General features: G+C 41.0%; 1 protein-coding gene across 1 annotated transcript; it reads right to left on the bottom strand.

Annotated features, from left to right (window-relative positions):
* Positions 1 to 684: 684 nt before the first annotated feature.
* On the bottom strand, positions 685 to 25,066 carry LOC141551976 (deoxyribonuclease gamma-like). The gene is made up of 8 exons (XM_074284276.1): positions 24,764 to 25,066; positions 17,319 to 17,407; positions 13,419 to 13,511; positions 11,590 to 11,702; positions 10,641 to 10,753; positions 7,418 to 7,575; positions 2,828 to 2,924; positions 685 to 2,117 (listed from the first exon to the last, which is right to left on the bottom strand). Exons 1-8 carry the CDS (start codon positions 24,914 to 24,916, stop codon positions 1,992 to 1,994), a joined length of 942 nt encoding a protein of 313 aa, XP_074140377.1. The 5' UTR covers positions 24,917 to 25,066; the 3' UTR covers positions 685 to 1,991.
* Between the last annotated feature and the right edge of the window lie 866 nt (positions 25,067 to 25,932).

Below are 25,932 nucleotides of genomic sequence, written 5' to 3'. Positions count from 1 at the left end.
GTGTGTTTTATTTATTGCTTTTAATTTATTCCCCCCCCCCCCAGGCTGGGGTTAAGTGACTTGCCCAGGGTCACACAGCTAGGAAGTGTTAAGTGTCTGAGACCAGATTTGAACTTGGGTCCTCCTGAACTCAAGGTTGGTGCTCTATTCACTGCACTACCTAGCTGCCCCGCTTTTAATTTCTTTTAAAAGTTTTTCACAATTTTAATATTTGTTTTTCAAAAATTTGAGTTTCAAATGGTCTCTCCTCCCTACCTATTTAGAAGGCAAGCTATTTGTTATAAGCTATACATGTGAAATGTATTTCCATCTGAGTTATGTTGTGAAAGAAAACACAGATGACCCCCTCAAAAAAGCCAAGAAAAATAAAGAATAAAAAAAATAAGTATGCTTCAATTTGTATTCAGACTCCATCAGTTTGTTCTCTGGAGATGGATTTCATATTTCATCATCACTGCCTCAGAATTGTCTTGCTGAGAATAGTAAAGTCATTCACTATTAATCATTGATCAATATTGCTATTATGATGTACAATCTTCTCTTGGTTCTTTCATTTCACTTTGCATCAATTCATGTAAGTCCAAGTTTTTCTAAGAGTATCCTGATCATCATTTAAAAAATTTTCCAATATAATAGCATTTAATGTTTTCTAATTTCATGTAAAGATATTTTTAACATTCACTGTTTTAATTTTATTTTTTATTATAGATTTTTATATACAAAACATATGCATGGGTAATTTTTCATCCCTGACCCTTGCAAAACCTTCTGTTCCAACTTTTCCCTTCCTTTCCCCCACCCCCTTCTCTAGATGGCAGGTAGTCCCATACATAACATACAGTTTTATAACATTTTGAATTTCAAATTTTTCTCCTTCCCTCCCTCTGCTCCCTAAGACAGCAAGCAATTTGATAAAGATTATACAGTATGTAATCATATTAATCATATTTTCACATTAGTCACGGTGTAAAAGATGAATCCAAAAAAGGAAAAAGACCACAAGAAAGAAAAAAACAACAAAAACAATGAAAATAGTATTCTTCAATCTGCATCCAGACAAAGCTTTTAGTTTCTAAATCACAATCTTTGCTGGATATACTTTATCCCCTTAGGTTTCCTGACCTTCCTCCCTGATCCCAACCTCAATCAAACACTGGATGACAAAGAATATGAGCTCAACAGCAAAGCTTTTTGAGGGATCGTCTCATTTTGATTTCATATCCCCAGAATATGGCACACATAGAAATGCTTGTTAAATTGACCTGAATGAACAAAGAAACTCAATTAAGCAAAAACAACTGATAGAGTGATCTCCTCTGATAATGTGGGAAACATCCAGCCCTTAAATACCCACTCTTTATTATCCAGTGTCCAGGACCATTACTGGTTTTTCAGTTACTCAAAAATTTGTTGTCCTTTGAGAAATCTTTTCTTTAATACCATTGTCATTGACTGGTTTTCGCTTCTTATTTCCTTCTGCATCAGTTGAGGCAAATCTTCCCGGGTTTCTCTGAATTTAATGTTATCTGTCATTTTGTACTAAATAATATTCTACTGCATTGACTTAACCACGATTGGTTCAGCCATTCCCTACTTGATTTCCACTTATTTGTTGCCATAAAAAAAATACTGCTATAAATATTTTGGTTTGCAAGGGAGCTTTGTTTTTGTCACAGTGGACTGGGTCAGAGGTTATGAACACTTTTGCACTACTAGGTTCTTAGATCTAGAGCTGGAAGGGATCTCAGGTGTCACCTTGGCCCAATTCTCTCATTATACAGAGGAGGAAACTGAGGACAAGGAGGTACAGTTGGGTCACACGGGTAAAAAGTCTCAGAGCTAAGGTTTAATCCATTTCTTTTGGCTTTAATCAAGCCCCCTTTCCCTCAATGGAACACGGTCAAACTGGTGTAAATGGGTTGGATGGTTTCCATGGTGCTTTTTTGTTATTAAAAAGGAAAATAAAAGGAGGGAGTTATAAGAATCTGCTTCTAGCCACGCTGTGACTTTTTCCTTCCTCTCTTTTTTTGGGGAGCAAATGATCTGACAAGGTTAGTGAAGCTTCCCCCAGGCTGCAGTTCAAACTCCACAGGAAAGTGATCACTGATATCCAGAGCCTAAGAAAAGAAAAGAACCAATAAGTCACAGACTCTCAGATGGAACTGTATCCATCCTCTACTACTCCTTTTGTAGTTATGAAGGAGCCGAAGCTCAGAGAGAGAAAGTGGCCTGTTATTTGTGGTTGTTAAGTCACTTCAGACATGTCCAACTCTTTGTTGTGTCATCACAACTGGGGGCTTTCCTGGCAAAGACACTGGAGTAGTTTGTATTTTGCTTCTCCAGCTCATTTTACAGATGAGGAAACTGAGGTAAATGGGACTATGTGACTTGTTATACAGCTGGTAAGTGTCTGAGGCCAGATTTTAGTTCAAGAAGATGAGTTTTTCTAGATCCAAATAAATTCAGAATTTGAGAAATCCCCCAAGTTTTAGAAATACTAGAACAGACTCTTGGTCCATTTTGGCCAACATTTATTGCCAATCCCGTGTGCCAAGGGCCAAAGATGGCTGTCCTCCCTGATTCCATGGGACGTCCAGCTAATTACAGATTCAGAGGAAGGAAGGACCTTCTGAGGCCACCTGTTTCAACCTCTTCTTTCACAGAAAACAAGATGGAAGCCCAGGCAGAACAGGTGACCCAAGTTCTAAACAACAACTCCGGGATGGAAAGATCTCCACCTTCAAATGTTTTCCCAGCACCCTCAGAAGTGAGAGTGCATGGGAACAAACTCAGGATCTCTAGAGAAAGTGCAAGAGGGCAGACTTACCTCCTCTTCAGGCAACGTGTAGGCTTTATGGAAGTGAAAGGTCTTGGCAGAATCTGGAACAATGGAATTGTTTATCTTCTGGCCGTGGACCACAATCCTAGGAAAAGGGAGGAAAACATCACTGAGTCAGTCTCTGGATTAGAGTCTTGATTGGATATTTATAGGTCTGTCTTTGCTCCTGCCAGCGGGTTGGAATGGGGACACAGCTGGGTTTAATGAGAGGAACTTTGGGCAAGGGGGAAATTCATCCTTCATGACTTTTGGTTTTGAAATAGCTGCTCCAAGGCTAGGGACGCTTCCTCTCATGAGGGTTGGAGGAGCTGGTGAGACTTCTCTTTTCCCTATCAGCAGATGCTGCCTTCCCACAGTGACTACTTCTGCAAAGGAAATTCCCTGGACATCCTGAGGGGAACCAAGGAGCTTCATAAAACAGAAACAAATTCCAAACTTCAGAACAAGAGAAACTAGAGTGAGCTCTTTGCAAATATGCAGAGCTACACACTTAGCTGATAGTGGCGGACCTCCTGGGATGAAGTAAACCCTCGGGCCTGGGGATTTTGATGCTCTGCACTTTGTGTTTCTGTGAACTGGTCTGCAGATGTGAAAGCAGCCAGGGCCCAAAGAAACCCAGACTTCCTGACTGAAAGATGAACTCCAAGGACTATTTTAAGATGTCTTTGGTGACCAGTTCCAATTGTTCAGTGATGACAGAGACATCTACACTCAGAGAGAGGATGTGGGAACTGAATGTAGATCATAACCTAGCATTCTCACTCTTTCTGTTGCTGTTTGCTTGCATTTGGTTTTCTTTCCTTCTGGATCCGATTTTTCTCATGCAGCAAGGTAACTATATAACTATGTATACATATATTAGATTTAATATATACTTTAACATATTTAACATGTATGGGACTACCTGCCATCTAGGGGAGGAGGTGGGGGGAAAGAGGAGAAAATTTGGAACAGAAGGTTTTGCAATTGTCAATGCTGGAAAATTACTCATGCATATGTCTTGTAAATAAAAAGCTTTAATATATATATATATTAAAAAGATGTCTTTGATGGTCCTATCCCAAACTTGGCTATGGTGTAATGAACAAATGATATTATTCACTTATTTTTCAATCATGTCTGACTCTGTGACTTCATTTGGGGTTTTCTTGGTTTACTATTATCTTCTCCAACTCATTTTACAGATAAGGTAATTGAGGCAAATGAGGCAAAGAAGAACCTGCCCAGGGCCACACAGCCAGAAGGAACCCAGGAAGATGAAACTTCCTGAATCCAGGCCCAGCGAATGGAGCCATTTAGCTGCCCTTAACAACTGATACCTCATAGCTATTAGAATATTATTTCCTCTGACCAGGACAGGTGGTGTCCCATGGATTGTCTGGAGGAGGTGGCTTTCTGTTCATGTACAGGAAAGGACCTTTCTTCAAATCCCTGATGGATATGGACTGATTTGGGAAATATTCTGCAGGACCCACCTCTCCATTTAAAAGGTTCCAAATTGATTCAGAAATACAATAGAAAGAACACAGACTTTGGTGTCAGAGGATGTAGATTCAAATCCTGCTTCTATCAATACCTATATAACTTTTGGGAAGGACAATGAATCTCCCTGTGTAAAGGGCTAGAACTGAACAGATGCACTTAAGGCTGATTACCCATTGGACAATTCTCTATTAACATATGCTTGGAGAATGACCCTCCCCAACTATTCTGTGCTGGCTCAATCTGTGGGTGTGGACAAAGAAGGAAAAGAGAGGGATGAGAGAAAGGAGTAAGACAGGCAGGATCATTCTCTCTTGGCTGTGGTGAGAGAGGAAGGAGGTGTGGATTGATTTGAGACTCGATGTGACCATTATAAATCTTTTGGTCGTCTATCTTTTATCCACATTGTGGTAGACACCTTTTCAGGATTCACTTTTGCAATACCATCAGCAAAAGAGATAGCCCGACTGGTCACTGAATTCCTTATACAAGCATTTGCAATTATGAGTGTGCCACAAGCAATAAAAACAGGCAATGGACCTGCATATACGTCCAAACATTTTACACACTTTTGTGCACAGTATAAGATTTTACACACCACTGGCATACCCTTTAATCCTCAAGGTCAGGCAATAGTAGAGAGAAGAAACAGAGACATTAAGTCACTCCTCCAAAAACAAAAGAAAGGGGGAGCCACCGGTAACCCTAGAGAACTTCTAAATTTAATTCTCTATACCATTAATTTTTAAATTTTTGACAAAGATGCACTAGCTCCGGCAGACAGGTTTTATAACTCACCGGAAGGACAGTGTCCAGTGCGAGCAGCTCTACTGTCCTTAGATAATCACCAGGTCATGTGGAGAGACCCAGAAAGTGGTGAATGGAAGGGACAGATAGGTTATCTGATGGGGGAGAGGGTTTGCTTGTATCTCTACAGATGGAGAAGGAATCAGATGGATGCCAACGAGCCATATTCGCCTTGTCCATCAGAGACAGACAGAACAGACCCTTGAAACGAAAGAGAAGACCCAAGAAACATGGGGTGGTTCTGTTGCTGACTGTGCCCACCACTGAAAGAGCATGGCAGTTATGGCATTTGACTCATGGACATCAAAAATTATTGAACTTGAAAACCCTCAGGAATCATTGGATTCTCTGAGACATGATAATGTTATTGTAGAACTTCTAAACCCTCAGGAATCATTGGATTGTCTGGGACATAAGATTGTTGTAGGACTTGAAAACCCTCAGGAATCATTGGATTCTCTGAGATGTGATAAGATTGTTGCAGGACTTGAAAACCCTCAGGAATCATTGGATTCTCTGAGACATGATAAGACTGTTGTACGACTTGAAAGCCCTCAGGAATCATTGGATTCTCTGAGACATAAGACTGTTGCAGGACTTCAAAAACTTGTGGGGATCATTAGATTCCCTGACACGTGAAGCAATGGACAATAGATTGGTTTTGGACTCTCTCTTGGCTGCTGAAGAAGGTGTATGTGTGACTGATGTTTACATACCCTCCTTCTAGGACTTCTTTAAATCTTTTATATAACTCTGTTGATTTATATTGCTTGTTATATCACTACTTGCATGTACAATTCATGTTTGTTACATCTCATTGAGCCTGCACTGACTGTGGGGAGAGTCATCACTAATAGCCTGTGCATTATTGCTATGTGCTTGTGTAACACCTCCCATGCTGATGGGTTTATGCATACCTGTCTCTAATAAGACCCTTCAGCCCAGAAACCCGCTAGCAATCCCCACTTCCCTTTGGTGCTTTTCACCTCCCTTCCTGAATAGTCGGGGGAGGGGGGACGTGATCACCTCCTTTTTGGTGTTTTCACCTCCATTCCTGAGAAGTCAGGGAGGGTGTGATCACCTCCTTTTTGGGGTTCTCACCTCCCTGAGAAGTCAGGGATGGCATGACCACCTATGTTCTAAAACAAAAGAAAGCGGGAGATGTAAAGGTCTAGAACTGAGCAGGGGCAAGGTAACCTAGGGCTAATTACCAATTGGACAATTCTCTATTAACATATGCTTGGAGAATGACCCTCCCCAACTATTCTGTGCTGGCTCCATCTGTGGGTGTGGACAAAGAAGGAAAAGAGAGAGATAAGAGGGACAAGAGAGATAAGTAGGACTGGCAGAGTCATTCTCTCTTGGAGGTGGTGAAAGAGGAAGGAGGTATGGAGATTGCTAGAACTAATCCCCTGATGGCGACCCCAAAAGGCCAGGAATAAAGACTTTTGCTTATCCTGACTCCTGCTGATTCTAAGATATCCAGGGTCTCAACATCCCTGGGCTGATGTCTTGTCTTCTGTAAAATGAGAGGGTTGAAGCACACGGTGTCCAAAGTTCCTCCCAACTCTCCATCTATGTTCCTTTGGCCTTTTGACTAGAGGAGCTTCAAATGAAGGCCAGGTGTAGTCTTCCCTTTGAAGTATCTCTCCCTCCCTCCCTTCTTTCCTCCTTCCCTCCCTCTCTTCCTTCTTATCTCCCTCCCTCCCTCCCTCTCTCTCTCTGTCTCTCTCTCTCTCTCTCTCTTTCTTTCCTTCCTTCCCTCCTTTTTTTCCTTCTTTCCCTTCCTTCCTTCCTTCTTCTATAGAGGCAGATCTGGGATTCTGTCCAGGTTCTCTGACCTCAACCCCATGATTTTTCCACTATCCCACCCAGCTTCTCCTTGATGCTGCCATATAGATCCAGGTGTCAGTTGAACAGAGGTGATGACTAAAGTCATTGGGGAGGGGTCAGATTGCTAAGCAGTAGTGTCTCTAAGAACTCTAAGAACTTTGTAAGAAAAACAAAATAATGGTAGAATTATTCTCTGAACTAAATAGGGCAAAATGGAATCTCACAGAAGGTGAGTTTGTTGTCAATTAGAATAAATCCCAGAGCCAACTCAGGGTTCTGGGATGGCTGGTCTTTCATCTGGATGACTTTACTACTTAGTTGGGTGTTAAACCTTCATGCATCCCCTTTGATTTCCTTTCAGAAATGAGCCGGGCACAGGGGAGCCCTTTTTGGGGGGAGCTGCAATCCGCAGGAATTGTGAGTGGTTTAGGCTGGGGTGGGGAGGGAGCTTCTCACCTGTCATAGGCACACTTGGTGCTTTCCTTGACTGTTGTGTCCACATTATCACCGATCAGCCAGACAAACTTGGGGTCCATCCGAAGTCGGATCTCCTTCCAGGACTTCTTTGGGACATAACTACAGCCAGCATTGAAGTCTCCCATGAAGATGAAGTTCTAAAAGATACAAGCTTATTGAGTCAAGAAATACAAAGATTTTACAGATGTTTTTGCTTATAACCCACAACACTAAAACCGAAGCTTTGTGATTCCCCCATACTCACAGAAACTGGATTTCTTTCTCTTCCTTAAAAATATAAAATCAACAAAAAAGAATATCCTGTATTAGAGTTAAAATTCTCCACTAGTCCTAGTTATGACAAGATTCCTGAGTATAGAGAAAAGAGTGCTATGTTTGGAGTCAGATCCTGAGTTCTCATTATACTTTGGTAATCCTGCACAAGTCATTTGGGCCTCAGTTTCCTCAAATGAAAAAATGAGGGTCTGGATAAAATGGGGTCCAAGGTCACTTCCAGCTCTAGTGTACAAAACTGATTCAAGAACTGAATAGGGAATAAGCAGGAGAGAAGTGGCCAGAACATTTGGGGAACACTGCCCAGCCCTCTCAGCCATAAAGCTTCTCCTTGAGACCGGGGGCCATCTTTTTCACACTGTTCTTTTCTTGGTGCTTTCTGGCTGATTGTATGGAGCGTCTCCACCTCCAAAGAACCAGAATTGTGGATGACAAAAAACGTCAAGACAAGCACTCGTGAAAAGGTTGCGTGGGGTAGTGAGTCAAGCTTTGGGCTAACACTTTGAACTTCCTTGAGCCTCAGTTTCTCTCCTGTGTAAAAATGGAGGTAAAAATAGCACCCACCTCCCAAGGTTTTTCTGAAAATCAAACAATATAATAATTGTAAAGAGCTTAGGACATGGTAAATACCAGATAAGCATTAGCTATTATTAAGGCTATAAAGTGTCACCTATCTCTATACAATGTCACCCTCCTCTATACCATAATGCTAATCTCTATACAATGTCACCCTCCTCTATCTCGTAATGCTACTTATAATTATACGATATTACTGGCATCTACACAGTACCCATACCTACATAAAATCACCCGTGTTTGCAGTGTCACTACACCAACACAAAGCTATCCAAAACTATATAATACCAATATCTATATAACGCCGCCCATCGCTATACGACCTTACCCACTGCCCCTCATACAAGATACTGTCGACATCCGCACAGTGCTTTCCTGTCTTTACACAATGCCTATAAACTCTACAATACCGGCTATCCCACATCATCCACATTTACACAATGTCAGGTCTACACAAGTCTCTATATTGCCTCATAGATCTATAAAAAGTTACATGGCATCCTCCACATTCATGCAATGTCACCCAGGTCTACACAATGACTACACAACTCTGACAGATCTTCACCTAGTACATACACATGTGTGGAATTAACTGAGTGAAGACCCTCTCAAGGGAATACGGCCTTAAATTATACCTTACTTGTGACTTGAGACTTTATAATAACCAGTAGAGCTAGAGCTAAAAAAGTTGCAAGGTGTTTGTCCCCTCCTGTTTCCCACCACTTCTTAATTAGCATTTAAGTACCTCTTTTGAAAGCAATTTATTCTTTTATTTCTGGGTTAGATTTCTGATTAGAATGCAAGCTGGCTCCCCCAAACTATGGGAGAAATGGGGGTTCTGTTGTTCAGGTTATTTAATCTTGCATTTTGCAGTTTTTACTTTGCACTCCTTTTACTGACAAACACCTTGTCAGATGGGAGATGCCTTTTCTCAAGAGATCATAATAAACCCCTTTTTGCTTTTATTTGGAGAGTCTCTGATAGTTTTTGTGGCTGATACTGTCCCCCCATATTCCTTGTAATCATGTATGAGGATAAATATTTTCTGCCTTCAAGCAGGAGTATTATACTTACTATTTCACTGTACTGGGTTGGGGACTCCTCTCTATCATTTTGAGAGGAGTTTTCTTTTATAAAAAAAATTCATTATACTTTAACATATTTAACATGTATTGGTCTATTTGCCATCTAGGGGGAAAGGAGGGGAAAAATTGGAACAGAAGTTTTTGCAAAAGTTAATGTTGAAAAATGACCCATGCGTATATCTTGTAAATAAAAAAAAAAAAAAAGGAAAGAAAAAAGGGGCAGCTGGGTGGCACAGTGGATAGAGCACCAGCCCTGAAGTCAGGAGGACCAGAGTTCAAATGTGGTCTCAGACACTTAACACTTCCTAGATGTGTGACCCTGGGCAAGTCACAACCCTAGCCTCAGAGAAAAAAAAAGAAAAAGAAAAAAAAAAAAAAAAGAAAACACATGTCAGGAAAGTTTGAATGTCAAACTTTCAGGGTACTTCCTTCTCCCTTTAGGAGAAAATTCTTTTCCTTACCAAGCTGTCAAGTAGGAAATCTCACCTTAGACTTGAACAAGCTTTGTTCTCTGTCTTTCTTTGAGCTCCACTTATGCTGCCTGCCCAGATTTCTAAGGAGTATCAGACCTTGGCCTTGGACATACTGTTCCCCCCAAAATGGTGAGTGTGGCTGGAAACGGCCTTTCAGTGTACACTGCAAAATTAAGTTTCCTTCTCTTCCTGATGACCCCCACCTTCTCTTCTAATTTCTTTCTCTTCTACCCAATTTGCTAGTAATTCTTCTGATTTCCACCTCCTCCTATTACTTTCTCATCTAATATAAAGGAGCTCAGAGAGGTTGCCTGTGATCACAAAAAGGAAAGAAACCTCATACATCATCTCAAACACTCCCTAGAAGGGGAAGGAGCTTTATGCATTCTCACATGATTCTGACATTCTACAGAACAGAAAATGAGCTGATTCTCTTTCTCTCTGAATCCACCTGTCTCCCTAACTTCTCCATTTCTATTAAGAGCACCTCCATCTCTCCAGTTCTCCAAGTTTGCAACTTCAGAATCATTCTTTGCTCTTCACGTTCTCTGCCTGAACCTATCAAATCAACTGCCAAATGTTGTGGGTCACATCCCACTTCTCTTGCATCTGTTCCTTTCTCTCCACTCACCTAGCTGCTTTCAAGGTCAAAATTTCCTATCTTTGAACCTGTATCTTCCCTAGAGCTGCCATATTGATATTTCATAAGCACAGGCCTGACTATGTCACTCCAATGGTTTATGGGGTTGCCTCTCTTGATCAATATTTAAAGCCCGTGACAGAGATGGTAGTAACCTCAGGCTTCCATCGATGTTTTACATCCATGTAGACATCAAAGAGCTCATCGATTTCTCGAACAGACGTCTCAGGTGTCGTATGTAGAGGGATGATCACAAAATCTCTGACAGCTTTAGGAATAGGAGAGAACAGGGATTTAGTCAAGCTCTCCCTTGTCCAGGTCATAGAAACAGAATAAAAAGGAAACAGCATCCCCCTTATTACTGACCAGAATATTATGGTTTCCTTAGCCTAGGATCAGCCTAGGAGTTATGCAGGTAGTTTGATTATGACCTTTGGCATCTTGAATTCAATTCACCATTTAATAAGCACCTAGTATGTGTAAGACACTTTTACCCCCAATTTGAACCCCAGCCTGGGTTGGTCCAGAGGTGATTGGGCTATAAAATGCCTTCTTTCCTCCTTTCCCTTAGCATAGTTATAGGTTGGAGATATATATATATATATATATATATATATATATATATATATATATATATATATATATATACGTATATGTACATATATGTATATGTATATATATGCATAAACATATATAAATATATACACACATATATGTATATGTGTATGTGTTCACACATATAGTCAAATGGAAAGATAAAATAAGTGAATTGCAAGTTCTCTTGGGGCTGATTGACAGATGAATTCTCTTAGAGAAAGCACAAGTTGTACTATATGAGGACAGAGGAGGTGCCATAGATCATTCCCATCAATCTGGACACTTCCAATGACGCACAATTATAATTAACACCAAAGGATGCATTACAAGTTAGGGAAGTCATAGGGTTAGAGTCAGGAGTCGGGAGCACATTTAGGGCAAGTTACTTCCTTCTGAGCCTCAGTTTCCTCATCTGTAAAATGAAGGGGTTGAGCTCTGATCTCTAAGGGACCCTCCTTGCTCTATGATCATCTGATCCAATAAATTTGGTGCTCTTAGCTGACTCACCTGTTTTAGGGGAGTAGAACCAGACCACAAAAGGTTCTCGGGAAAAGACATCTTCATCTCCTTCCTGGGTGTCATGATAATGATAGCTTTTCTTCACAGATACCATACTTTCCCTAAATAAAGTAAAAAGGAAACAGAAATCTGGTGTGAGCCACTTCCATTTTAAAAAAATTTTAAAAATCACTTTGAAGACACGAAGACTTTGGACTAATATCCTCTTTGGGGGAAAGCACCTATAACTTTCTGATTTGGCAAAACTAAAACATGTGAATCTCCAGCTTCCCTCCAAGTTCAGCTCAGGGGATCCGGACTTTCCCGAGCCTTGTGCTCTACCCATTTTGACGTTCTCTGCACAATATTACTCATACTTGGTACGTATATGCTATTTTACTCCAGCAGAAGATAAGCTCCTTGAGGGTGAGGATTGTTGTGTTTCTTTGCATCCCTATTTCTAGCCCAGTGCTTTGCAAGTCCTAGACACTTAATAAATAGTCAATTGAATCCAATAGGCCAAAGGTCAAACTACCTACCCAACTGTTAGGCTGTTCCATAAACTATGATCAACCTCAATAAATATTATGTAATCCAACAAATACCATAAATTGTGCAAGTGCTAGTTGTGATCTCTAGCTCATTTTGCAGAGGCGATGAGGGTTGTGTAGTAATCAAATGGACCTGTAATTTCACTGCTACTATAGGAAATACCCTCTACTAATGAAGGTCATCCACCCTCTCTGCAGCTTAAAAGTCTTAAACATTTGGTTGGGGGCACAAGAGGTTAAATGATTTGACCAACATTTTTATTTATTCATAATTTCAGAGATGGTACTTCCTCCCCCTCCCATATTTTCCTGGCTTTTTGAGTTCAGCTTTTTATCCATTGTGTTACACTACCTCTCTGAGATAGGCTTTATAAAAAAAAAAAAGTCATTTCTACATGGGGTTATGGGTTCCTGTGATACCTGGAAAACCCTGGGATTTCATTGGAGGTAAAGCCTTCGCCAAATGTACACCCAAAATGCATCTATACCTTTAAAGATAGTTTTTTGTGAATTGCCATGGCAACTATAAGAACTGGTTCTAACTGAAAGCTAGTGTCAAAGGAAAAAAAAGATATATGGTCATTGATAGCCGTGCTATATTAAGAGACAGATCTAAAAGGATGGAGGCCTTGGAAAGAACCTTGGATTTGGAGGCAGAAGGCCTACATTCAAGTCCCGATTCTGTCATTTACTACTTCTATGATGTGAGCTCCCTGTGCCTCAGTTTCCTCATCTGTAAAGTGAGGGGATTGAGGGACTCTCTCTAAGTCAATGGTCCTCCAACTTTTTAAATAGGGGGCCAGTTCACTGTCCCTCAGACTGTGGGAGGGGCTGGACTATAGTAAAAACAAAAGCTCACACTCTGTCTCTGCCCCTCAGCCCATTTGCCATAACCCGTCAGGCCACATAAACATCCTCTTTTTTTTTTTTTTTTTTTTTTTTTGAGGCTGGGGTTAAGTGACTTGCCCAGGGTCACACAGCTAGGAAGTGTTAAGTGTCTGAGACCAGATTTGAACTCTGGTCCTCCTGACTTCAAGGCTGGTGCTCTATCCACTGTGAAACCTAGCTGCCCCCACATAAACATCCTTACCAGCTGCATCTGGCCCATGGGCCGTAGTTTGAGAACCCCTGCTCTAAGTACTTCAGCCTATTGGGTCAAGTCTCCCAAAGAGAGAATTACAGAATATAGATAAGAGTATCAGCTAAGAGCTTGAGAAGGGAACATGAGCAACACAGGAAGAGCATTAACATTACTGACCTCCCAGATCCACTGAAATTTGTGCTCACCTATAGAGAAAAGCATACTGTTCCTTGTAGGCATTTCTTCCCAGCCGGTTACTAATTATGCAGTTGTACTCTTTGGTGCCTTTTTGGGATTTCCTAGAAGACAGAAAGATTTCCCATGAGCTTCCTAAGTCAACATTGTCCCACCATCTTGGGTCTTTAGTCTTCTCATCTGCAAACCCACTATGTGCTTTTGTTCTTTCTTTAGCTTCTCCTTTCTGAGTCTGGTTTCTGGGATCTTGACACTTAATCACAAGAGCAATGTATAATGATAGTGCTTTAAGGTTTTCAGGGGGCTGAAGTTCAAGTCCTCATTCTGATCTTTATTTCCTGCATAAGTCACTTAATGACCTCAGTTTCCTCATTTGTAAATGAAGGGAACTGGTCTGGATGGTTTTTGAGATCCTTTCCAAAAGTTATTTATTAACAAAAGCATCTATGTGACAAGTGGGGCAGCTAGGCAGTATAAAGGATAGAATGTCAGGCCTAAAGTCAGGAATATCCAACACTTACTAGCTATGTGACCCTGGGTAAATCACTTAATCCTGTTTGCCTCAGTTTCCTTGTCTGTAAAATGAGCAAGAGAAGGAAATGGCAAGCTCCTTCAGTATCTCTGCCAAGCAAACCTCAAATGAGGTCATAAAGAATCGGACAGACTGAAAAATGACTCAAAAACAGTCTGCTTAGGGCTGGAGAATGAAATATCCCTATAGATACATTATATCCTGTATATGTACTGTATATAATATAATGTATAGTTACATTATAACAAGAGGGATAATGAGTCCACATAGAAGTATAAATAGCAATCTATTGATGATTCTTGAGTTAGATATTATAGATGTTATTCCCATTGTACATGTAAGGAGACTGAGGTGTAAGGTGGTTAAATGACTCTTCTGATTGCTAATGAGCATCAAGAAAGAATCCAAATCCAGGTCTGACTCTAGGCCTAGTGCTCTCTTCTCTCCTTGAAAGTACTACAAGTTAACCTAGAGCAGATTGCTTGCTGTCTTGGGGAGAGGGGAAAAAGGGAGGGAGAGAGAAAAAATTTGTACCTCAAAATCTTACAAAAATGAATTTTGAAAACTATCTTCACAGATAACTAGAAAAAATACTATTGAGGAAAAAATTAAATTTACAGGGTTTTTTTTTTTAAAGTAATGCATGTCTTAAATTGCTTATTGTTTCAGGGAGAGGGGGGAGATGAGGGAGGGAGAAAGAAAATTTGGAACTCAAAAATTTTTTAAATAAATGTTGTTTTTACATGTAAGTAGGAGAAATAAAATATTATTATTTTTAATAATGATAGCTTTTTATTTTTCAAAATGCATGCAAAGATAATTATCAGCATTCATCCTTGAAGAACCTTGTGTTCCAAATTTTTCTCCCTCCCTTCCTTCTCCCTCCTCCCTTGAATAGCAACTAATTCAATATAGGTTAAAATGTGCAATTCTTCTAAATATATTTCCACCTCCATCATGCTGTGCAAGAAAGATCAAGTCAGAAGGGGAAAAAATGAGGAAAAAAAAAACAAGCAACAAACAACAACAATAAAAATGAAAATACTACGTTGTGATCCGCATACAGTCTCCATAGTCTCTCTGGATACAGATGGCCCCTTCCAGTTCCTAAGTCCACAGTGTAAGGAAGGGTTTGAGTCTCTGCCATATGGAAGAGGGATTTAGGCTTCCTATCAAGAAAAACTCCCTTACTGAATTACACTCAAAGTGACCTCTGAGATGGTGGGCTCCTTCTCATTGAAAGTCTTTCAGAACAAATTGGACAGCCACTTATCAGATGTATTGTGAAGGGGATTTCTGTTGTTATTATCCTACATATTTAGAAAATAAATGGAAAGAGCTTTACAAGCTCTTAAAGTACTATTAAAATGTTCATTTTTGTTGTGGTTGGAAGACGTTAAGATCCCTTCCAATTTTGGGATTTTGTGGCTTTGTATGAATGCCTGAAAATAATGACCATTGTAGACTCTTTTAGTGGAAACTGGCCTTCTTCCTTCTGGGCTTCATCTGTCCTTTCTCCATCCCCTTAGCTCCCTCTACTTATTATCCTGAACTTGTGAGATTTTGGTTTTATTCATGTTTGCCAAATACATGCTGGAACCAACTTTCCCCCAAGTTGTAAGAATTCAGATTAAAGTGACTATTTTCTGCTCTCACTCTCTACCAGGAAATGAAGGATTCAGTCCTGAGAAGGCCCCAACAGGGCGTAGCATCCTAGCTCAGTCGTCCCCTTCTCTATGTGTGCAGAATCTGGAGTCTTGGAGAACTTCGGAGTTCTATTTTGGGGAACTTTTGGGCCCCTTGGCAGCCCATGCAGAACTTGGGCTTTCAGCATTTTTTTAAAAAGCCAAACCCAGAACTTGGTCATAGTAGATTGAACTCCAGCTTCCTGTTTATGTAAGGCTAGGCTTGTTTTGAATAACTAGAATAGCCCAGTCTTATTTTGATGATTTGTATGCAAATGACTCATTAATCTAATTTCTTTTAAAAGGATATTGTAATGTACTTGTGAGAACATGTTTTCAAGCACCTCTGGACTTCTGTCAAGTGAGAATGGGAAACATTTTCCAATTAGGGGATCTGAGGGAGAGTGGAGGCCATAGGAGGCAGCTAGGACATAATGGAAAACTTTGAATTAGGATCAGAGCTCCCTGACTTAAAAAGATCTGTCCTGCCACTTACTTATGGACAAATCACTGATTTTTCTTATCAATAAAACAAAAGGGATGGGTTAATAAGCCTCTAAGATCCCACTGTGCCTTTATACCCATGATCCTGTCTGTGGGATCTTGGTCCCTTCCATTCTCTGGCCTTCAGATTCTTCATCTATAAAATGGCAGCATTGGACTTAGTGTCTAAGGGACCTTTGGACTGTAAATATCTGGTCCTATGAGGCAGAATTGTGTCACCTAGCAGTGCACATGAAGAAGTCTCCAGCCCAGCTGCCTATCTCTTCCACCCTGAGACTGATCTATATCACCCAGAAGGGGAAAATGGTGAAAGCTGAAGATGGTGGCAGGTTCTCAGGAAGGCAGAGTTCAACTTTGGGCTAAGAAGGCCAATTTACTATTCTCAGCCCTCCCTTCCTTCCTCCTCTCAAGAATTCTAAAGTCTTAGAATGTTCTTGCTGAAGCCTATCTAGCCTCATTTTACAAATGGGGAAATTGAGTCTTAGACTCAAGTTAAATGTGCCAGACAGCTTAAGAGGAAACTCTTGACTCTTCAATAAATGGACTTCTCATATCTTTCCTTCCTTTATTTTCAATTTTGTGATTTTAACCTTTGCATATTCATTCTGAATGGTTCCTAAAGGCCTTTCCTATAATTAGGAGCTATCTTGCCCAATTATATGCCAACAAATCCGACAATCTAATTGAAATGGATGAATATATAAAAATATAAATTACCCACATTAACAAAAGAGGAAACAAAGTACTTAAATAAACCTTTAGCAAAAGAATTGAACAAGCTGTCAATGAACTCCCTCAGAAAAAAATCTTTAGGGCCAGATGGATTCATGAGAGGATTCTATCAAATATTCAAAGAACAATGAATTCCAATACTACATAAATGGTTTGGAAAAACAGATAAAGAAGGAGTCCTGTGAAATTCATTCTATGACATAAATATGGTACTGATATCTAAACCAGGAAGAGTCAAAACAGAAAAAGAAAATTATAGACTAATATCCTTAATGAATATTGATGCAAAAATTTTAAATAAAGTATTAGTAAAGATTCTTCCTTGGGATATAAGTGCTCTAGGAAATGTGAGCAGATGTGACTAGGTGTTTCAGCTTCTGTCCTTCCTTCCCTCTTTCAGTTCTCTTTTGCCCTTGTCTGTTGGCATAAAAGGGGGCTGAAGACTTGTGTTTTCTTACCCATTCAGCATTTTCATCAAGGTGGGACAAATGATGTTTTGGGAGTCCTTGATCTCCATTAGAAGCATGATGTCACAGCGGCTGATGATCTATGATAAAACAAAAACAAAAACAAAAAGCAAGACATCAGAGGAAACCTGTTCAGTATTTTTTAGCTAGGTCATGGCAACAAGGGAAATTGAGTCTGTTTATTCATCCCAGAGAGCCTAACAAGTGACACTGATAAAATGATGGGCACACGCATGTGTGAAATATTGACAAGTCTGAAATACTGTGATTCTGAGAACAAAATGGAGTTATTACCCATGGAGTTCAAGAACTCCCTAGTGAAGAGACTCCTACTCAAGCAGGTGGGCACCTCCTCTGAAGCGTCTAGTCTTTAAGAACTATTTAGAGAGAAGTCCAGCTCAAACCAGATTCAGATGTAATAATGACATTTTTAACAAAGTGAATAAAAAAACAATTAAACAACTATAAGATTATATTTTTAAAAATTGAATCAATATATGCTTCCCACTCCACCCTGGAATTTCTGGGTATAGTTGAGTGACCCTTATTTCCATGTGAGTTGGACACTATTGGCTCAGATCACTATGAGTTTAAAGGCCAAAAATCTGTCAGAAGCTAGACTCAGGCTTTTCTGAATGAACTCAGCTCTCTATGTATTATGTCACATTGCCTTAGGGTAACAGGGAGTCATTGGATGTTCCTGATCAAAAAATTGACAAGTATCTAACAATGTTTTTGAAAAAATTAATCTAGCAGCAATATGTAAGTATCTGGTTCTAACTAATGCTCATCTTCTGACCTGGTAAGCCTTTTCACCTATAAAATGAGGGGGTTGGACCCCATTGCTTCCTCCATTGATGCTTATCTGCATAAAGGAAGAGATTACATCAAAGAAACAAAACTTCGTTTTTGTCTGCTGGTAGACTGACTCTAGGATTTTCTGAAGGCCAAAAAATCAGGCTGTAAATGTCTGTCAATCCTTCTGCTTCCAATAGTCACTTAACATTGCCATCACATCTTCTTTTTGTGCTATGGGCTGGAGTTTTTAGAGAGAGCTCTCCTTGGTGAGGTTAAAAGAGATAGCCCAAGATACAAATGATTAACAGGAATTTCCTGTCTTGGGACAGGTTGAAGGAGATAACCTGAGACACAAATGATTAATAGAATTTTACATCCTTAGGAGAGATTCCTGTCTTATTTACAAATCTCTTTGGAACTTCTTGGATAACATCTCTATATCCGAAGAACAAACTTTGTTTTATGGCCCTGATTATGTATAAAATGAATTTCCAAAATTCTATTTCTTGCACTTGGTTTTTCCTTGTGCCCGCCAACTTTGTTCTGGAGTCCCCTGCCCTTTCAGGCAAGTTTGGCCTTTCTCAACCTAGAGGCCAAATGCCAGTCTATCCCTTTACTATCAATAAAGACTTTGTTTTAACACAGCATAGAGTAGCGAATGAATTGGCTAACGGGACCCGCCCTTTGGTTACTTTGGAGGAGAAGAAAGCATTGAACCATCTTTCCTTTTGAGCCTCATTTATTGTCCTCATCATCCTAACCCAAAGAAATCCCAGGTGTGGAGGGCTCAGCAACAGGACACACGTCCTAGGTGTCACATATTTCTGTCCCTGTTTCCTGATCAGTGTGAGACAAATACTGATGAATGTGTTCAACCATACGTTCCCTTTGTTGATATTTCATGTCACCTGTTCCAGATTTTCTGATAGGAATAATGACAGATGTTTACATGGCAATTTAAAATTCTTAGATCACTTCAATACACAATGCACATGTATAAATACACAGAGTACTAGATCTACATATACATAAACACAGACAATTACATGGGTATATATTATATATTCATATATTAACATGTCATGTCATCTGTTCTGGATTTTCTGATAGGAATAATGACAGATGTTTACATGGCGGTTTAAAAGTCTCAAATCACTTCAATACACAATGCACATGTATAAATACACAGTGTATTAGGTCTACACATATGTAAACACACGTGTAAGTACACCGACACAATATATAGGTGTACATATTATATATGGCTATATTAACATTTCATACCACCTGTTCAGGTTTTTTGATAGGAATAATAATGACAGATGTTTACATGGCAGTTTAAAATTCTCAGATCACTTCAATACACAATGCAGATGCATAAACACACAGTGTACTAGATCTACATATATGTAAACACATGTGTAAGTACACTGACACAATTCTATAGGTGGACATATTATGTATGTTTATATTAATATTTCATGTCACTTATTCCAGGTTTTCTGGTAGGAATAATAATAATAGACGTTTACACGGTAATTTAAAATTTGCAAAAAACTTCAATCCACACATGCACATGTGTAAATACACAATGCACTATATCTACATGTATATAAACACACGTGTAAGCACACAACACAAATACATAGGTGTACATATTATATATGCATATTGACATATACTTTGTCTCAGAAGTGTGAATATAAATGTGTGTAGGTATGTCTATATCACATGCACAGTATCCTAAAAGGATTGGTGAAATTTTTGAATATTTTAATTTTAATAATTTAATAATTATTTTATGTGCATCTCAGTGACACAATGGGTAGTGTGGGGCCTGGAGGCAGGAAGACATGGCAGTCTTCCTGAGTTCAAATCTGACTTCAGACACTTACTAGCTCTATGACCCTGGACAAATTATCCAGTTTGCCTCAGTTTCCTTCTCTGTAAAATGAGCTGGAGAAGGACATGACAAACCATTCCCACCCAGAAAACTCCCAAAGGGATCATGAATAAGTGGACATGATCGAAATGACAACAAGCTTTAATGTGTCGTAAGCCATTTGAGTCTTATGACAACTTGGGGGGAGGTAGGCACTAAAGTTTTATTACCCCCATTTTCGAGGTGAACAAAGGGAGACTCAGAGATATTCGTTTCCTTGTCCATGATCCCCCAGCTGGCAGTGTGAGAGGATGCATTCTGCCCTCAGCTTGTGAAGCCCTAGCCCACATTCTGCTCTCCATATGCCATTGTGTCCCTGCTTGTGAAAGGATTACTTTAGTGATTGTAAAATGCACTCCTGATCACCAAATGCCATTTTCCACTTGAGTAGCTCTTCACTGGGGCTGTCTCCTATTTGCCTCTGGAAGAGAGTCTCATTTTTAAAGCCAGCAACAGCAAAAATCTGCTCCCTCCCATGGATGGAAGCCACTACTGGCTTCAGTGAGCTGGGATGTGCTGGCTCTGACCCCTGTTCTGGGTCTTATCTGCCAGGGAACTGTCCATGGCTCACATTCTTCCTGTGGATGTAACCCATGACCTTACCTCATCTGCCCATCACCCCCCTGATGCGTCTGCTTTTTCCTGTTAGATCCTTAATCTCTTTCCTGGCTTCGGAAGATGGGGCAGGGCACTAACCACTGGAGAGAATTAGGCTTCCTGCAGGAAGCAGGATTGGATCTGAGCCTTGGTACTGCACTAGCACTCAGGGAGATCTTACGTCAAAAACTGCCTCAAACACTTAACTTCAACTCTGCCTCAGTTTCCTCATCTGCAAAACCATCCATCTCCCAGGATTGTTGTGAAGACCATTGAGATGATGTATGTAAAACACCTTGCAAATCCTAAAATGCTGTACAAATACTAGTTACCGTCATCACGAATCATAGTTCCAAGAGCAGAGGGTGAGGGAGGACTGCTTGAAAGATCATGGGAGAAAAGGCGGTCAGATTCAGTCCCATCCCTGGACCCTGACTGCCTTTAGAGCAGAACTCCAACAGGAAAGTTCAGGGACATACTTCTGTCCTAGTCAAGTTCTACTTATTCTAAGGAACAGGTACCTTGCCATTTTTCTCATAGCTTGATATCTCCAGGCAGCTATAAAACCTTCCATAGCTCTCTATTGCCTATAGACTAACAGACAAAGTCTTTCCCCTTAGCATTAATGGCTTCTGTGATCTGGCTCCCACTTTTGTTCTCTTGCATGTGCTTTACATCCCAGCTGAACCAGACTGTTCATGGTTGATACACACAAGCTGTGTCCCCTCCAAGGCCATGAGTACCCTCTTTCCTCTTTCCCCCTCCTCCACCCAGTGTCTTTTTTCCTGCCAGGGAACCTTCTCTGATCCCCACTCTTAGCCCTCGCTATTGGCATTTTCTCCCTCCTCAATTTTCCCTGTGCTCTTGACTCTTCACATCCCCTCTCCCAACATCCCCAAGTAGAAAGTAAGCTCCTTGAGAGCAGACTCTTTTATTTAGTCTTTGTCCCCAGCACCCAGTACAGTGCCCAGCACATGAGAGTCACTTGTCAAAATTTTCTTCTGGAGAGTAGGTAGTACTGAACAAGGCATCCCAGAGATCCCTGCTCTCAGGAACTTAATTTAAACCATAAAGTCACTGAATGATGGAGGTGAGGGGCTCCTTGAGAAATCATCCAGTCAAACCCTTGCATTCTACCAGTGAGGACCCTGAGGTGTTACGATGTTAAGTCACTTGGTCAATGTCACATAGGTTTGACCGTACACACCTTGACCCCTAAATCCTATGGTCTTTCAGCCATCCCAAGGCCCCATAGATAGCGGGCATTAGGAACAGGCTCCAAACTCCCCAGCTCTCTCTCTTTCCATCATCCCGTGCTGTTTCAGACACATTACAAAAGCAAACTCATTCAAGGTGGAAAAGGCCATGAATCACCAGTAAACACACTGGGCGTAGTTTGATTTGTAGGCAAGGGGCAACTCATGAATCATCAATCTCAAAGGAGTGCTGTGTGACAGGTCTTGCTTCCTGGGCAGGGAGTCCCAAGGCTCCTCCTTCCATGAGAATCCTTGGAACACACAAACCTCTATCATTTTTTCCCTGAGGCAATTGGGGTTAAGTGACTTGCCCAGGGTCACACAGCTGAGGCTAGGATTGAACTCCTCTCCTCCTGACTTCAGGTTGGTGCTCTATCCACTGAACCACCTAGCTGCCCTTCTGTGCAATTTTCCATGGTTCCCCCTCCACTGCAAAGAAGGGAAGAGCATTTTCTCCACCCTTTCAGGACATTGAAATTACACAATTTTCAGTTTCAGGTTTTTCTTTGTCTTGTGTAGTCATTAAGTAGCCTCAGGGAAAAAATAGTTACATGGAACATCATTCCCAACTCACATGTTGGTTAGTTTTGCTGAACTTTTCATCAGCCCATTTTTTTCCTCTTTTTGTTGTAAGGGATAACTCACTGAGTGGTAAGGGAGAGGAACTATATTCAGAAATTAAAGTGATATTTAAAAAAATAGCAGTAAAACTTAAAAATGTAAAAAACAAAACAAAAAATAAAACTTCCAAACCCAGCTAGCATCTTTAGAGTGATGAATAAGCAAGTGGGACAATGCTACTCATCACCTGAGTTACTTTAGGCAAATTACTCAATACTTCTCATTTCCTCTGAAATGAGGTTGGACTCATGAACTCTAAGGTCCCTTCTGGCTACAAATCCGCCTCCTATCCCACAATACCTCCCTTAGCCATTACCGAGTTAACATGGGGGTCTTTACATTTTGAAATAAGAAAATATTTTCCTTGTATAGAATCCCTCCCTATTTACTCCTAGCATGATTGTGCCTCTTATGCCATAAAAAATATCAATTGGCTAGATAACAGGCTCAGACCCAGCCCCAAAGCCCAAGATTAAATAGGTCTTAACTCTGGGAGAAAGAAGATGATCTTAATTGCTGTTAATGCTCAGTTGACTTTGCTGGCTTATCCCCAAAAAAGAGCAGAATTGGAAGAAGAGCATCTAAGCTAATTACACCCAGACAGGAGGAAAAGTGACTAAAAAATGATGGAGAAGCGAAGATCTTCATCCCAGTGTTGAAGTTGGGAAGGGGACCCCAAAAGTTTGGGGTCACAGACCGGTATCACGAGTGTCTCGAAAGAATTTTCAGGCTTGAACCCATTTCCTAGTCAAGGGGCAAAGTTTTATTGTAATTGTTCAAGTGGGCTAAGTTCCAAATGAAATTAGCAAAAGCCAGGAGAGCCCTTTATCCAGCTTTCTGTCATTGACACGCTAATTCTATGGCCCACAGGTAGGGCAGAGGGGTGGAGGTCTCCAGAATTTGGTGCTCACTGACCAGATTATGAGTCAGCAATGAACTGAGGAGAGGTCTATTCTCAACATTGTCCTTCTTAGATCGGAGTGTGGGAAGTCCTGAGGCAGACTCCAAAGCCAGGAGATTTAAGATTACTGACATTGTTAGAACAGAAATCTCCCTAAAATCAGGGGACCCCATATCATTGCTGTATCACATCACAAGCAAACAATCATCCATCCAAGGCTGGAGGGAGACTCTGGGAAATGATTAGGAAGTTCTATGGATGGGAGGGAATTATTTAAACTTTAATAGTTACTAATCAGTTCAGTTAACTTGTAAGAGTGTTTGGGATTGAGTTTTTAAGCACGGATTCTCAGATTTGGAAGGGACATCATTGGCCCTCTAGTCCAACCTTTAAGTCCCAATGGACCTTTGCTCAAAGATATCTAGTGCAGGAGAATCAACTGTTCCTAAGGCAGCGCACCCCACTTTGGGGCAGCCAACATGGCAGAAGTTTTCACTGTTATTGAGCCTCAATAATATTTCCACTGATCTTTCCTCTGTATTTTACCTTTTGGGGCCATTGAGCCTCAATATATATTTCCCCTGATCTTTGTTCCTTATTCTGCCTTTTGGGGCCATTGAGCCTCAATATATATATATTTCCCCTGATCTTTGCTCCTTATTTTGCCTTTTGGGGCCAATGAGAACAAGGTATCCACTGAGGACTCAGTCTCTGATTTCCTTGGTAATGATACTCTTTGTACCGATATACTCTTTTTAAAGAGGGGTATCAAGAGACTAAGTGACCCAGGTTCACATAGTCAGTATGGATCGGGGCAGAACTGGACTCAAATCATCCACACTCTGAAGCCAGCTCTCTCTGGGGCTGCCCTCTCTAAGCATTCTTTCTAAGTCCATTTTTCAGATGAGGAAACTGAGATTCCGAGAGGTTTATCAGTTTGTCCAAGGTGACCAAATGTCAAAAGCACAATCAGAACCCAAGGACGTAGGATCATTGCTCTGGAGTTGGAAGGGACTTAAAGTGACCAACTATCCCAATCCCAGCATTTTGCAAATAAGGAAACTGAGGTAGAGAAGAGTTGAACAATTTGCCCAGGGACACACAGCACATAAATGAGGGTATCAGGATTCAAACTCCACACAGCTCCTGGCTCCCGTTCCAGTATGCTTCTCTCTACTCCACACTAGCCCTCCTAGACCCAACTTTGTGAAAGGGGAGGCTTGGTTGGGGCATTTAATTCAGCCTGAGCTTGAGCCTAGAGGCAGAGAGCTCCCTGGGAGAGCAGCCAGACTACCAGGGGAGTCCCAGGTGTGGATCTTACCTTCACAATAACTTCCATAGCCCTGGAGTTGCTTTTCTTGGCTTCCCCAAAGGACCTGACATTGAAGGAGCAGATCCTCAGGGCCTGGAAGCCGTCCAGGGGGAGCAGCAGCAGCAGCAGCAGCTTCAGGGGGACCCCCAGTCTTCCTGCCATGTTGGGGCCCGAGGTGCAGCTGGGCGAGTCGCTGGCGCTCCGAGCACCGGCAAGTTGTGGTGCAGCCTGCTGCTGTTTGTAGGGTGCAGACAGCAGGAATAACTGGCTTCCTTCCTTCTGCCAGCTTTCACTTCTCTGAGGAATTGAAGGTCACAGGCTGCTTGCCCAGAGGGAATCTCCTGCCTTTTAAGCAGCACTAATTGCGGCTTGTCACTTGTTTTCCACATTAGGAAATCGGTTTAGTGTTACTCCCCAGCCTTCCCCATCCTGGGGGGTAGAGATGACTAAGAGTTAGTGTGGATTCCAGAGGTTCATAGCTGCCTCTCATCTTCCCTGCTCTTGCCACAGCTCCATCTCCACAAGTCCCGTTTCCTTCCTCTTATAGACCTCTGGTGTTCCCAGGATTGTCAGAAATGGCCTGGGTTTTTGGGGAGGGGGTCACCTGGAACCCTCTTGGGGGAACCCAGTGGAGAAGCACCTAGCATCATGACTTTTACATCAGAGGGTTACTGTGGGAAAGCCTAATGGCTTGGGATATCTTACCACTCACCAAATAAGCAAATTCTCAAGCACCTACTATGTCTAAATAGTGAAGTGATCGAATGATGGGCTTCAGGAAGACTCATTTTCCTGAGTTCACATCCTGCCTCAGAAACTTACTAGTTGTGTGACCCTGGGCAAGTCACTCAGTCCTGATTGCCTCAGTTTCCTCATCTGTAAAATGAGCTGGAGAAGGAAATGGCAAAGCACTCCAGTATCTCTGCCAAGAAAATATCAAATGGACATGATGGACATGATTGAAAAGAGATGTGCCAACCATTGTGCCAAACAGTTGTGATTATATATTTTTTACATATAGTTTAACATATTTAACATGTATTAGATTACCTGCCGTCTAGGGGAAGGGGAGGAAATTAGAAACACAAAGGCTTTGCAAGGGTCAGTGTTGAAATATTACCCATGAGTATGTTTTGTAAACAAAAAGATTTAATAATTTAAAAAAAGTTGTGGTTGCT

This window comes from Sminthopsis crassicaudata, chromosome 1 (genome assembly GCF_048593235.1).
Source record: "Sminthopsis crassicaudata isolate SCR6 chromosome 1, ASM4859323v1, whole genome shotgun sequence".
Lineage (NCBI taxonomy): Eukaryota > Metazoa > Chordata > Mammalia > Dasyuromorphia > Dasyuridae > Sminthopsis > Sminthopsis crassicaudata.
This window is presented reverse-complemented; position numbering and strand designations above follow the sequence as displayed.